This window comes from Gracilinanus agilis, chromosome 5 (assembly GCF_016433145.1).
Source record: "Gracilinanus agilis isolate LMUSP501 chromosome 5, AgileGrace, whole genome shotgun sequence".
Taxonomy (NCBI): domain Eukaryota; kingdom Metazoa; phylum Chordata; class Mammalia; order Didelphimorphia; family Didelphidae; genus Gracilinanus; species Gracilinanus agilis.
In genome coordinates, this window is record NC_058134.1 from 39,542,778 (window position 1) to 39,557,530 (window position 14,753).

The 14,753-nt window shown below is 40.8% G+C and overlaps 1 protein-coding gene across 1 annotated transcript in view; it reads left to right on the forward strand.

Moving 5' to 3' along the window:
* Positions 1 to 14,753, forward strand: part of LOC123250353 (collagen alpha-4(VI) chain-like) — a 144,026-nt gene that overhangs the window by 102,944 nt on the left and 26,329 nt on the right. The window contains exons 30-34 of the mRNA XM_044679395.1: positions 3,342 to 3,404; positions 3,891 to 3,926; positions 7,392 to 7,428; positions 9,271 to 9,282; positions 9,376 to 9,866. Coding sequence (XP_044535330.1) covers positions 3,342 to 3,404; positions 3,891 to 3,926; positions 7,392 to 7,428; positions 9,271 to 9,282; positions 9,376 to 9,866 — 639 coding nt within the window. The remainder of the gene's footprint in view (positions 1 to 3,341; positions 3,405 to 3,890; positions 3,927 to 7,391; positions 7,429 to 9,270; positions 9,283 to 9,375; positions 9,867 to 14,753) is intronic.

Consider the following 14,753-nt stretch of genomic DNA (forward strand, 5'->3'; position numbering starts at 1 on the left):
AAAAAAAAAAAAGAAATAAGATTTCTAGCCTTTCATGAGCACCCATTTAATTTTAGACAGTGCATAGGACTGACCATGTTATTCCACTATTCAGTTAACTCTTGTGACTCTCTATCACCTCTAGGATCAAATCTAAAATTCTCTGTTTGACATTCCTTATAACCTACCATCTCCCCTCTTCACATTTCCAGTTTTCTTATACTTTATACTTCCCCAGGGATCTTGGGAATCCAGTGACACTGGTCTCTTTACTGTTCCTTCCACAAGACACCTCATCTTCAGACTTGGGGCATTTTCCCTGGCTGTCCCCCATGCCTGGAAAGCTCTCCCTCCTCATCTCTGCCTCCTGGCTTCCTTCAAGTTTCACTACAAGTCTCTTTTCTAAGAGAAGACTTTTCAAGCGTCTCTTCATTCTATTTTCTCTGCTTTGTTGATCATGCCCTATTTATCCACTTATCCACAGTTATTTTCATGGTGTCTCATCCATTAGACTATGAGCTCCTTGTTGGAGGGAATTGTCTTTTGCTTTTCTTTATTCCCAGACTTTAGCACAGTGCCTAAAACATAGCAGGTGCTTAATGAATGTTTATTGGCAGACTGACTGATGCTGTTAACAGATTATATTTTAGCCACTATCGGTAGCCACCAGAGAAAAGGCTCCATGGAAATAGGGAGCATAATAGAGAATAGAAGGGTAGTGGGAGTTGAAAGAGAGAATCATTGCCAGTAATAATATTTGATAGTTGTATAGTGTTATGTAGTACTCATCAAGTAAGCAAATATTTATTAAGCTCCTACTATGTGCCAGGGACAATGCTAAACCCTGGGGATACAAAGAAAGACAAAGACAACGGCAACTAAAACTCATTCCCTATTCTCAAGGAGTTCATAGTTAAACAGGGGAGACAATATACAAACAATTATGTGCAAAGAATACATATATAGGATAAATAGGAGATAGTCTCTGAAGGGTGGCTAAGAAAGGCTTTTTGCAGAAGATGGGACTTTAAGTGAGATTTGAAGAAATCCAAGGAAGCAAAGAGGCAGAGAGGAGATGGGAGAGAATTGCAGGCATGGAGGACAGCCAGGGAAAGTGCTTAGAGTGAGAGATGGAGTGTTGTATGTGAAGAACAGCAAGGAGGCTGATGTCACTATCACAGAATGTTTGGAAGGGAGTAAGATGAAAAATCTGGGACAGTTGGAAGGAATCAAGTTATGAAGGGCTTTAGAAACCAAAGAGAGGATTTTATATTTGATCTTAGAGGTAATTGGGAGCCACTGGAGTTTATTGAATGGGGGTCAGGGGTTAACATTGTTAGACCTGTGCTTTGGAAAAATCAATTTGACAGCTGAGTTGAGGATAGATTAAAGTAGGAAGAGACTTAAGGTAGGAAGACCCATTAATAGGCTATTGGAGTAGTCCAGGCATGAAGTGATGAGGCCCTGCCCCAGAGTGGTGGCAGTTTCAGTTGAGACAACGTGTATATGAGAGATGTTATGAAGACAGAAAATACAAGATTTGGCAATGGATATATGGAGTTAGGGAGTAAGGAGGTAAGGATGATATCTAGCCCTGAGTGATTGGAAAGATTAGGAAGAAGAGAGAAATTGGGTGGGAAGGTAATTAGTTATGATTTGGACATGTTTAGTTTAAGATATCTATGACATCTAGTTCAAGATATTCAATAAACGGTTGGAGATGTTAGACTAGAAGTCAAGAAAGTTAGGGCTAGACAAATAGATCTGAGACTCATCTGCACAGACAACAATTGAGTCCACGAGAACAATTAAGAGTCTCAAATGAACCAATGTAAAAAAAGAAGAGAAGAGGGCGCAGGGCAGAGCCCTGGGGAGCATCAAGGATTAGCACGTAGGTCCCAGATGAAGATCCAACAAAGGAGTCTGAGAAGGTGTGGTCAGAGAAGTAGAAAGAGAACCTGGAGAAGCATCCTGAAAACCTAGAAAGAAGAGTGTGTCAAGGAGAAGAGGGTGGCCCACACTGTTGAAGGCTGCAGAGTGGTCAGAAAGGAGAAGGATTGAGAAAAGGCCAAAGATTTGGCAACTAAGAGATTTAGGGGGGAGAATATATATATATATGTATGTGTGTGTATATATATATATATATATATATATATATATATATATATATCTGACCAATGAGAGCTCAGCCTTTGCAGCAAAGACTCCCTTTGTTCAGTCCTTCTTTATATATGCAAATATATATATATATACACACATGCATATGTACACATAGATTTATATGACACCTATGAACCTCATTGGTATAGGAGACTTCCAATAAATCCTCTTTACCAATGCAGATCAGCCCTTGTTCTTTATCTTATAGTAATAGAGAGTTGCCTGGGAGGCTGAGAGTGACTCTCCCAGAGTCACACAGCTATTAAATGTCTAAGGTAGGATTTCCTGATTCCAAGTCTACCAAAACAGGCTTGATTTTCGTGTGACCCTGGGAAGTAAAGGGCAATATTCATGAGCAAGGTAGACTAGGTGTACTTCAAAATATCTCTGACACTGAAAGGACATCAGAGGCCATGTAGTTCATTCCCCTTTGTAATATTCTCAACAAGCCCTCATCCAACCTTCCTTTAAAGGAAGACCTGTAGTGAAGAAAGTCCATTACTTCCTAGACAATCCATTCCACTTTTGGATAATTCTACTGGGAAATTTTTCCTTATGCTGAACCAAATTATCTCTCTATGCAATGCTCTCCCCTACCCATATATTCCCCCTGAGACCTGTTAGAACAAACCTAATCCTTCTTCCACAAGTCAGCCTATTGGATACTTGAGGACAGCTATTGCTTCTACAAGTCCTTTCGCTAACATTTATCTTGGATGAACTTCTCTAGCTATGGTCCAGCTTCTCAATGTCCCTCCTAAAATGTGGCCTCATAACCAAACATGATACTCCAGGAGTAGTCTGGCCAGAGCATCTGACCTGGATACCTGACCAGGGCATTATTTTGGGGCTTTTTTCTCAGGCTCTACATATAGATTCTCTTAGCTGCTCAACCAGTTAGCTAGGAAATTCTTCCTTGATGGTCCTACTTGTTCTATCCAAGTGCATTCCACATTTAAAGGACTCAGTGGATCTTGGACTTTCCTTTTAGATCTGTTTCAAATGAAGTCTAGATGTTTCTATTAAATTGCAAATCTTGACTCACAAACCAATTCTCTACAAGGATTTCCTTTCTCTGGTGCAATCCTTAGACTTTAATGTCAGACTTATTAACTGAGTGATATGGTGGGGCTTTCAGTCCTGGGAGGTACGTTTGGGGGAGATGGGTGATACTAAAGGAATCAGCATTTGACTTTTTTTAGGGAAATTCTGGCTTGCCCGGGCCAGAAGGATCACCAGGAGATCCAGGGCCACCTGGGCCAATGGTAAGATTTCATTTAAGTCATCTTTTGATATAAGAAATAATGAATGCAAGAATGACTCAAAGCCGGGACTATAGATGGGAGATCCTGGGTTCAAATCTGTCCTCAGACACTAACCCCTTGGTACTTCCTTAAATTTGACACCCCCCCCCCCCAGGTTCTTGTTCTTTATAGATCTGAGATGTGCAGAGCTTTTGCTGTGAACCTAATGAATACTTTTTCCTACCACATTAATTTAAAAAAAATGTAACAGCAGGAATTTATGAATTGTCCACTGTGTGCCTAGCACTGTGCTGGGTGCTGGGGATACAAAGATCAAGGTGATCTCTTCATTCAAAGAACTTACATTCTCAACCAGGAGGCAAATAGGCATCTCTACTGCCATATGTCAAGTAGAGGCAAAGTGATGGTGGAGGGGAGAGGTGGGGGCAGAGTGTACTCTGGTACCTGGAATCCAGCCTTCTAAACCATGTGTTCTCTTAACTTCAGGGCACCAAGGGATCGAAGGGTATTACGGACATGTTGGTGAGTGACAATATGGGTTCTGAATTTCATTCTGTCCGTTGGGCTATTTGCTTTTACTCAGAGATCAGTTTATCCTTCTGAAAGATTCCTCAGTCTTCTTCCTTATGGTTTATCCCAATATGAAGAAGATTACAGGTTCCTTGATGCATTAACTATGTTTCTAAAAAAGCTAAGTGTAGGGGGCAGCTGGGTGGCTCACTGGACAGAGATGGGAGGTCCTGGGTTCAAATTTGACCTCAGACACTTCCTAGATGTGTGGCCCTGGGCAAGTTACTTAGCCCCCATTGCCTAGTCCTTACTGTTCTTCTGTCTTGGAACCAATACTTGGTATTGACTCTTAGACAGAAAGAAAGGATTTTTTTTAAAGTGAAGTAGAAATCGATGAGTGGATTTTTTTACCCCGTTGGGTGGGGGAAAGGTTTATTTTTTAAGCAGAGACTTCAACCCTTCAAGGATTCTTGACCTGATTGGTGTGGATTGTAATGTAAGATGGTGAAAATAGGCCCCCAGTGGGGTCATAGTAGTTATTGTAATCATGAGTTATGGATGAAAAAAAAAACCCTGACCCCACCGTTCTCTCCCTCCTTTCCCTTCCCCTCCCTGTGATGATCCTGTCCAACTTTCACTGGGCAGAGCCTCTTTGGGCCTGGATCTGAAATATACTGAGGATTGGGGAGAGGAATGGCAGGATGAACTGATTATTTTGACAAAAATATCATGGAAAATCCCTTTCTAAATTATATTTACAACCCCACCCCTCCTCAATTTCATTTAATTATAATTGCTTGCCTATGTGTGTGAGTATAACACTAGGGGTCACCATGTAACCATGTTAGGAGAGAATGGAAGTGACCTGGAACCCCAACTGGAGCCTCTCCCAGGCTCACTTTCAAAACCACCTCAGGGACTGCCAGCAGGCCAGTAAGAATGAAAGTCAGGCCTGTTGGCCTTACAGAGGGAGCGTGAGGTTCCATATTTTAAAGTTCTGTCTCAGGAAGCTCATACTAAGGGAAAATCCAGATGGGCTCAGTATTGGGTCTCTAGCCTGAAAATGAGGGAAAAAAAGCAGCCTGTGGGGCTAAAACGACCTAAGCTGCCCATACTGCAAACAAGGGCAACCAAGGAAATCTGAGTGTTTGGGTCAAGAGAGGATGATGATAAATTCAACTAGTTTAGCAAAGAATTTAATTTAGAGTCAAGTAGAGGAACAAACCCGGAGATGAATGCCAGGCAAAGGATAAAGACATTCATCAGCTGTTCTATGGGCCCCTCAACCCATTGGCTTTTTTTCTCTTCTGAAGCCCTTATATTCTGTCTTTGCATCATTTCTAAAAAATAAAAAAAAGAGCAGCAAGGGCTAAGCAATTGGGGTTGATTTGACCAGGGCCACACAGCTAGGAAGTGTCTGAGGCCATATTTGAACCCTGGACCTCCTGTCTACAAGCCTGGCTTTCTGTCCATTATCTTACCTGGCTGCCCCAACCCATTGGCTTCCCCCCCCAAAAAAAAATTATCTATTTGTTTGTTTATTTGTTTGTTTGTTGTTATGCAAAACCCATTTCCATATCAGTCAATCCCAAAATAAAACCAAAAATACATTGATGTGAAAGATGACTCCAAGAAGCCATTGGCTTTTACCAGAGTTTAGACCACATGGCAAGACGCTGATCAGAGCGGTCTTTTATGCACAGAGCAACCCCATTATTTTCCTTCTTCCTTCTCCCTGTAGCTTAAAGAGGGAAACTTTCTCCCTGGAACCACTATTAAAATTAGTGCCAGCTTGCCTCAAAGGACCTCTGCATGTCATCCTCCATTTTTTTTTGTTCCCTCACTGTTCTGAGATGAGCAATCATCCCATTAAGACTTAAAGGTGCATTTCTTTGGGCAGCAAAGGTGGATAGAAAGCCAGATTTAGAGATAGGAGGTCTTGGGTTCAAATCTGACCTCAGACTCTTTCAAGCTACGTGACTCTTAGCCCCATTGCCTAGCCCTTACCACTCTTCTGGCTTGGACCCAAAACTTAGTATTAATTCTAAGACAAAAGGTTAGAGTTTAAAAACAAAAGCAACATTTCTGTTAGGACAATCCTTTATGCCTTGGAAGCTGCACCTGCCCTCACACAGTCCAACAGGTGGTATGTGTATATATTTGAGTCCACACCTGTGATATCCTTGTGATAAGGAATTCTTAATGAAGAAACACCTTCAATAATGCAGAGTAACATTGCTCAGAAACTTTTAGTCTTAGAGAATTGCCTGGGGGTATTATTGTGAGCCCACAGGATGTATCTGAGGCCCCCGTTAATCCCAGGTCTTTCTGGCTCTATCCATTATTACTATATAGATGAGAAAAGTGGGGCTCAGAAAGAGAGGCAGCAAGATATGGTAGGAAAAACAATGAATTTGGAATCAGAGAACTGGGGTTCAAATTCTGGTTCTCGCATTGATTGCTTGGGTGATCTTGGGCAAGTCATTAAACAGTTTAATGGAAAATGAAGGAGTTGGATTAGTTTAGCTCTAAGGTGTCTTTCAACTCTATGATGGAAAGGTGACTCAACTGTTCCTAATTGCAAATTAAACAGAATTCAAATTCAGGTCTTCCTGATTCTAAGTGTAGTATTCTAGCCATTCTTCCATGTTGTTTTTCCTCATTACATAAACCTGGATTTTCATGATAGGGTTTCTTTTGATCAAGGTACCCCTTTAGGTTGCATCTTAAAGTGTTCCACTGAAATTATCTGGAAGCCCTTTACTTTCTTCCATGCCTAGGTTAACCTACTTGATTCTCCCGAAATATCAAAGATGGTGTCAGAGGCCTGGGTGTCAAACTTAAATAGAAATGGATCCTCCAAATAACATTATCTGTGTTGTATTTTTATTTTTCTAAATATTTCTCAATTACTTTTTAATCTGGTTTTGGGCACACTCAGAAGCTTTACTGCCTGCATAGGGGGAAAGTTTGGCAGTGCCTTCCTGGAAGAAAATTTGCTTTTGGACAATTCTCTTAAACCAGAGGCGTCAAACACACATTGCCAGCAGGCCCCAGGTCACACTCTGAAGTGCAACAGCCTGAACCGATTTAACTGTAATTGAGAAATAGTAAACAAAATAAATAAAAATATAATATGACATAATGTTAATTTGTGATTTTCTAAGACAATATGTATTTTATAGGGGTCCTTTCTATTTGAGTTTAACACTGCTATATTCAACTATAAGATGCAGAGATGGTTCACCTGAATTGGGAGAGAGAGTTTCCTCACTTAGGAATTCTCTATAGCAATGAAATCACTGACAGCATCCCTTTTCCCATCTCTACAACAAGTCTGGAATTTTCTACAATAGAGAAAAACTTTCTGTGGACATTGATACCCTTGGGAAATACTTCTGAATTTTATTAAACATTTATAAATCACTGATGTTTTCTGCTTTGGTAATGTTCTTTTGCACCTTTCCCCTCAAACAGCCTTGTGACATTGTTGACTTCGCACGAGAAAATTGCCGTGAGTAGCTCAACCTCTCACTGTCCTCTCTGGGTAAAACTGCACCTCTGTCTCCGTTTGCCTGGAGGGGACTCTAGCCCTGTGACAGCTTCAGTAATAGTCTTTGTGTATCCCCAACTCCCAGAACAGTGCCTAGCATATAGCCAGGGCTTAAAAAATACTTGTGGATTGTTTGTCCATTGGTATGTCCAAGTGGTCACTGATCATTGGATTTAATGGACTCTCTGGAAGGCATGACTCTTTTGGTGAAAGAATCATGAAGAGACAATGACACTGTTACTTCTAGCCTTCTCTTACTGATCCCAAAACTGTACCAATAGCAGGACGTGCATGCTGTGTTTTGGGCTAGCCCGGTGGAAAAAACACTCAGGAGCAAACTTCTCATTTGGCACTTGGATCTGGCCATGCTTGACAGGCTGGTCTCTTTGGATTTCCAAAAATAGCTGGGTTTATATAGTGCCCTAAAGTCTGCAGCGTCCTCTGTGTCTTGTAACAATCCTATGAGAAAGACACCAGAGGGATTATTATCCTTGTTGAGCAATACTGATGAGAAAACTGAGGTTCAAGGGACTTGCAGAGTTAGAGAGCTAATAAATGGGAGAGATGGGATTTGAACCAATATCAAACTGACTCTGAGGTGAGCACTTTATTCAGGAAGGCATTTTACCTCTTATTTCCCATATGACTTAACAAGGGAGAGCATAGTTTGTTTTTCAGTAGATAGGAATGACATCTTGCTTGGATATATCCATATCTATCCATATCAATGTCTACCTCACTCTATCCACCTATATAGATACATAAATGTCCCTATACACATTGTGAATCTATCTATCATCCATGTTTCTATCTTCTATCTCTCTATCTCTAAGTAGAAAATTCCTTCATCTTGAACCTTAGTATAGCATTGGTCTCATTCCCAGATCACTTAGGTACTTTGATAAATGTCCACTTTTGTTATTAATCATGTATTTATTCAATAAGAACTTATCAAGTCCCTACTTCATATATAGAACTGTGCTAGATGTTGAGAATACAAAGTCCAAACTAGTCCCTGCCCTCTAAGAGTTTCCATTCTACTGGTCAGTAGACAATACTCACAGATAAGTCAATACAAAACAATTTGGGGGAAGGAGCACAGTAACAATGAAAAGTCTCAAGTAGGAGGTGGCGTTAGAGTTGAGCCTTGAAGGAGCCAGCCATTCTAAGAGTCAGAGATGAAGAACAACAGAGGGGAATGCCAGGCAAAGGTATGGAAATGGGAGATAGGATGCCATGTACAGGGCACAACTTGTTTAGTTGGAACACAGACTATAAGGAGAAGAATGTAAGACCCATATGGAAAGACACAGGAGACAGTAGAGAGCTATTGAAGTTTCTTGGCCAAGGGAGTGGGAATTGATTAAATCTAGGCTTTAGGACTTTTCATTCAGTAGCTGTTGTGGAGGATGTATTGAAGGGGAAATAGATTATACTCCAGGTTATTTTAATCCTGCCAAACACTTATTTTCTCTAGTACTGGGGGTAGTTAGCTTTTGTCCCTTACAAATAGTCAGGTTTAATTGACATTCTCCTGACCTTCTTCCTCACCCTATCACTTTCTATTCTACTATTGTTCAAGGAGACTCTAGTATAAATTCTTCCTTTCCTAGATGTATTAGAAACTGGGACCACCTGCTTTATATGGGCTAGGTCTAACTCTGTAAGGAGTTCGATTTTGTGACCACAAAGACTCTCATGAAGGGATTTTTTGGGCTTCCTTCTGAAAACATAAGAAGGAAGAGATGCTATTTTCCAAAAACCAATGATGCCATTTTTCTCTCTTTCTCCTTTCCTTCCCAGCTTGTTCATCAAGTAAGTAACTTTCTATTTTTTCCTTACTTAAATCCATGGAATTTTCAGAGCTGTTACTGAAGTCTTTGTTGTTTATTATTCTTTATTTTCAAGATAAAGCCCAATGTCCAGTGTTCCCCACCGAGGTGGTCTTTGCTCTGGACATGTCTGAAGGTGTTACAGAGTCAGAATTTGAGAGGATGAGGGACATTTTGCTGTCATTGCTAAGACGGATCAGCATCAGCCAAAACAACTGCCCCACTGATGCCCGGGTCGCCATTGTTTCATACAATGCCAAAACACATTACCTGATTCGCTTCTCCGACTTCCAGAATAAGAATCAACTCCTTCAAGTCATTATGAACATACCTCTAGAGCAGTCCTTGGGCCAGCGGGACCTTGGCAGTGCCATGAGTTTTGTGGCAAGAAATGTCTTCAAACGTGTGCGCAGCGGCATCCTCCTGAGGAAAGTTGCCATATTTTTTGTGGCAGGTCCATCCTCTGATGTTGCTTCCATTAACACAGCCATGCAGGAGTTTGACGCCCTGCACATTTCCTCCGTTATCGCCTTCATCGATGACCCTCTCCTACAACATGCTTTGTCGGTGAGTTCCTAGTTGGCATGCCACTAGGTGTCAGATTGGGGGGGGTAAAAGAAATCTTGATGCAGACTTAGGAAGGTTTAGGATGCTACAATTCAATATAATGAATCTTGGAATTTAAAAGACAGTAAAGTAAGCCATTTATTGAGGGGGTGCTTTTATAATATAAAGACCATCAAGGAGGAGAATGAAAACAGATTGAGTCTGTTGGGTCCCTGGAGGGAGTAGGGCTCCCTCCCAAAACAGCAAAGTCTTATGGGTTTTGGTAGGGTTCTTCTCTGGGTCCAGAAGGACTATGTATTGGAGGAAGGGAGTGAGGAATTGGGAGTTGGTGAATATTCATGCTAGTAGGAGAAGGGAAGACTCTGGGGGACTAGAGATTAATTGACATTTGGACTTGCAGGAGGGAAAGGAACTTTGGGCTACCCCCTCCTGGCTTTACTCTGACAGGGTCACTGGGGATTGTGACAGTTCCTTAGATGAGTAGGGACATACTGGGGTCATTACAAGAGGAGGTGAGTTTGCGGTCAGTACATATCAGTTTTTCAATCGATATGTGCCTGGCCTGTGCTAATTTGAAAACTGTTTTAGGGAAGAACTCAATAGTGTATAAATGCCTACAAAGTTGCAGCATGTACATCGTGAGCAATGACCCTAGAGTTGGAGAGGGTTAGGTTTGCCTCCTGCCTCTGACCCTTACTATCTGTGTGACTTGGAGCAATTTATTTAACCTCCCTTAGCCTCAGTTCTTTCAGCTGCAGCATGGTGGTGGTGAGGGGAGTTGGAATTAATGGCTTCTGAAGTCACACCCTGCCCCAAATTTAGGATGTTGTGTTTATAACTCTTGTTTTTAGTGGCACAATTGGAGGGTCACTCAAGGGGAAACATTTTGAGGCAGCATGTGTTCTATCAAAAAGGAGGAAATTTTCCCTTCCAAATGTTTTACTCATGAATTCACATGCCCAGACCTTTGCTTCTCTCCATGTGCTCCTTTTGATGGTCAAGTGGCTTATGTGTAAACTTGTCTGATTCACAGCTGTCATAAGATTTGGCAGAGAATACAAATGTAAACTGAAGGTCTGGAAAAAAGTGTCGTGGGCTTTGGCAGACTCCTAAAGTATATGTGGGGATAAGGGGTCTGTGGAGCTCACTGGTAGAATTCTTTCAAGAGATGCCATAACTTAGCTTTCCTTTTATTTTGCTTCTCAAAACTCAAGAGTTTTGTTGTAGGTTTTTTGTTGTTGTTTTGTTTTTTGGTGAGAGAAAGGACTGCCATTGATTCAGCAAATATGAGCTGAAAGTCCTTGTGATAAACAGATCAAGCAGACAAAAGTAGAAGCAGGAGATATACTGGGGATATGGTTTGAGGAAGTGGCTTATGGGTTGGCAAAGCATATCCTTTTGGAGTAAGCTTCATGGGTTAATTTCTCATTGGCAAAAAAATATCCTGAGAAGCAGGACACCCAGAACTTAACCTATGGGCAAAGTTCAGGGGAAAGAGTTGATGCAAGGGAGCTGTGTCCCAAAGTGCTCTCCTCTTTGTGGGTGATCTGGCTTTTAACCTATGTCAGAAGCCTGAATTTTCTCTGATTTTCATCCCTCCTTTTCTCAATTCCTGGCTTTCGTGGGGCAGAGATTCTGACAGTTTGAATATCTTCTCTTGTTTCTTAGTTCATGCTTCATCCTGATAACTGTGGAACTTAAAAAAACAAACAAACAACCAAACCAATATGGTAGCCTGAAACCAACTCCTGTAACTTGTTTGGTATTCTTTTTTTTTTTAAACAAAAACCCTTACCTTCCATCTTGGAGTCAATACTGTGTATTGGCTCCAAGGCAGAAGAGTGGTAAGGGCTAGACAATGGGAGTCAAGTGACTTGCCCAGGGTCATACATCTAGGAAATGTCTGAGGCCAGATTTGAACCTAGGACCTCCTGTCTCTAGGCCTGGCTCTTAATCCACTGAGCCACCCAACTGCCCCCTTGTTTGGTATTCTTGACCATGACTTTAGTAATCATTTCTTTTGGACCCATTCCAGAGCCTTAATAAGAAGAGTGTATGCCCTGTCCTCCAATACTAATATCATTAATGTTTATGACACAGAACCTATTTGTCCTTTCCATTTTGACTATGATTAGCTTACCCCTACTTCAGTTTTTAACTTGACTCAATAAACTGATTATTAGTATCCCTCTCTAAATATCTCACTCAGAGCAGTCCTAGGCTTCTCTAGATAAATTCTGGTTGATATTTTAAAGGCATAATGGGAATACATGCCTAATTCTGAGGTTTGCTTCCAGAGTAAAACTATATTCTTTTGAGTGAATATTCAAATGAAATGAAAATTCCTCATAATGCCCACTGCCCAAGATAGAATGTTGGTCAAGATGATCACTGGTTTGGCCAGTGTTGATCAGTAGAGGTCACAATGACTGGCTCAGCTATGACACTTTCTTGAGCTCTCTACTTCCTTTCTTTCTCTCTTTTTCTCCTAAACGTGAAGGAAAAATCCCATGTCACCTAGGTAAAGCATGTGTATGCTTGGAGCTCATTTCATTAGCTCCTGAAGAGACTTTACTTTACCTTGAAGGTCTCAGTTCCAAGTAGCCTCCTTTCACAGCAAAGATTAAAAAAAATCTTAAAATACAAATTGCAAATAGGATTTGTAAAATACTCTGGGATTCCTTGAGGGCAGGTGGGTGATCTCTCAGATTTCCCCTTTCTTATTCCTTACAGCAAACCTAAACCAAACCCAAGTAGGTTAAAATTATCTTGTTTTTATATGTCAAACCATTTAAAAAAATTAAATAACAGGCAAATTTAAAATAGCAAAACTCTTAGTAATGAATTCTAATAATATTACAGAGAAAGAGAGAGAAAGAGACACACACACATGGAGGGGGAAGAGAGAGAGAGAGAGAGAGAGAGAGAGAGAGAGAGAGAGAGAGAGAGAGAGAGAGAGAAATGGCATTCCCTGGAAGTAAGGTGGTTGTATAGAAGTCCAAAACGAATTAGATGAAGCATGATTGAGCCCACATGAAGTAGTAGTAGTTCTGGGGTGGGGGTGGGGGTAGAGAAGGGGAGGTGACTCAGTGGACAGAGAGCCAGGTGAAGATATGGGAGGTTCTGGTTTCAAATGTGGCCTCAGATAGTTCCAAGCTGTGCAAGTGACCCTGGAAAACTCACTTAATCCCCATTGCCTTGAGCTTACTGGGACCAATATACAAGTATTGATGCTAAGATGGAATGAAAATTTTTTTTAAAAAAAGAGTAATCCTAGCAAGGGAATATTCCTCATTCAGGAAAGCAAGGTCTCAGGGCATTGTCCTAAGGTAGAAAGTGAGGAAGAGAGGTCTGGTGAGTGAATTGAGGCCCCAAGCAGGAGCAATTGTTTTGGTCATGGTTCAAGAACTGAATATGGATGAATGGTGAAGAAAGTGTATACCTTTAGCAACAAGTCAGTTGGCAAGGCTGCAAGGAGGAGCTGAAGAATAGTGAATGAAGTAAAGCATGCTGGTCTTTCTTAAAATAGTGGGTTTTGGGGGCAGCTGGGTAGGTCAGTGAATTGAGAGTCAGGTCTAGAGACGGGAGGTCCTAGGTTCAAATCTGGCCTCAGACACTTCCCAGCTGTGTGACCCTGGGCAAGTCACTTGACCCCCATTGCCCACCCTTACCACTCTTTCACCAAGGAACTAATACACAGAAGTTAAGGGTTTAAAAATATAAAAAAAACAAAAACAAAAAAAATAGTGGGTTTTGTCCTTAAAAAAAAAGCAATAGTCCCTGACTTTGAAGAGCTACAAGCCTACTGATATGGTACTTTAAAGATTTAGTGCTATGAGGAGCTATAGAAATCATTTAGGCCAAACTCCCAATTTTACAGATGAGGAAACCAAGGCAGATTACTTATTCTGATTCATATAGTTAGTATAAAGTTGATGTAAGATTCAAACTCAGGTCCTTTGGCTCTAATAAATTGGAGTTATTATTGTCATCTTCATTACCATCATCATCATGGTCATAAAGAGTGAACATATTTTTAAAATTTATTCCTTAATAAAAAAAAGTTTAATGGTTCTTGATGACTAAAAGCAAATGAATGACTCTGAGATAGATATCTGAATGGTAGCTAGGGGAGGAGGAGAGAAAAGGATCTGGCTCCACTTCTAATGAGCTTGGATAGTCATGTAGGATTGGGCATGATCTCCCTTTTGATTTTTTGTAATTGTATATATCTGTCTGACCTAAGCCTAGTAAGGAGTGTGAAAAAAACAAGTTATTTCTCTTCTGATTGGCTTTGCCCAGAAGTACTTGCTGATTTACCCAGTGATTTTTAACTCTTTTTTTCCCCATGATTATTACTGTGTTGTTTTTAATTTAAAACCATAACCATATGGATCTTCTGGCAAAAAGAGCATTGATAACTTTCCAACATAAAAATAAAATATAAACAATCAGGCCTCTCCTCTAAAGATAGACCTACATGACAGGATATTAGAATTTGAAGGGACTTTAGAGGCCATCAAGGTCATTTTATAGAAGAGAATACTATGGTTCATCTAGAAATAACTTAACCAGAGTCACACAGTTAGAAATTGATGATCAGGACGTAGACCTGAGTCTTCAATGTTCTTTTCAGTATTTTCATGTTGCTTCATAAATGCACCAGGGATTAGCTGAGTTTCTAACACATAGTAGGAGTTTAATAAATGCTGATTGACTGTCTTAGAAGCTAGATTTGAAGTGCAAGTAGAGATTTTCAGCCATTTATCTTCCCCATCCCTCTCCCTGTCCCTTTCCCTCCCTCTTTCTCTCTCTCTCCCTCCCTCCCTTTTTCTCTCTCTCCCTCTCTTCTTCTCCCTCCTTCCTTCCCCCTTCCTTCTCCTCTCC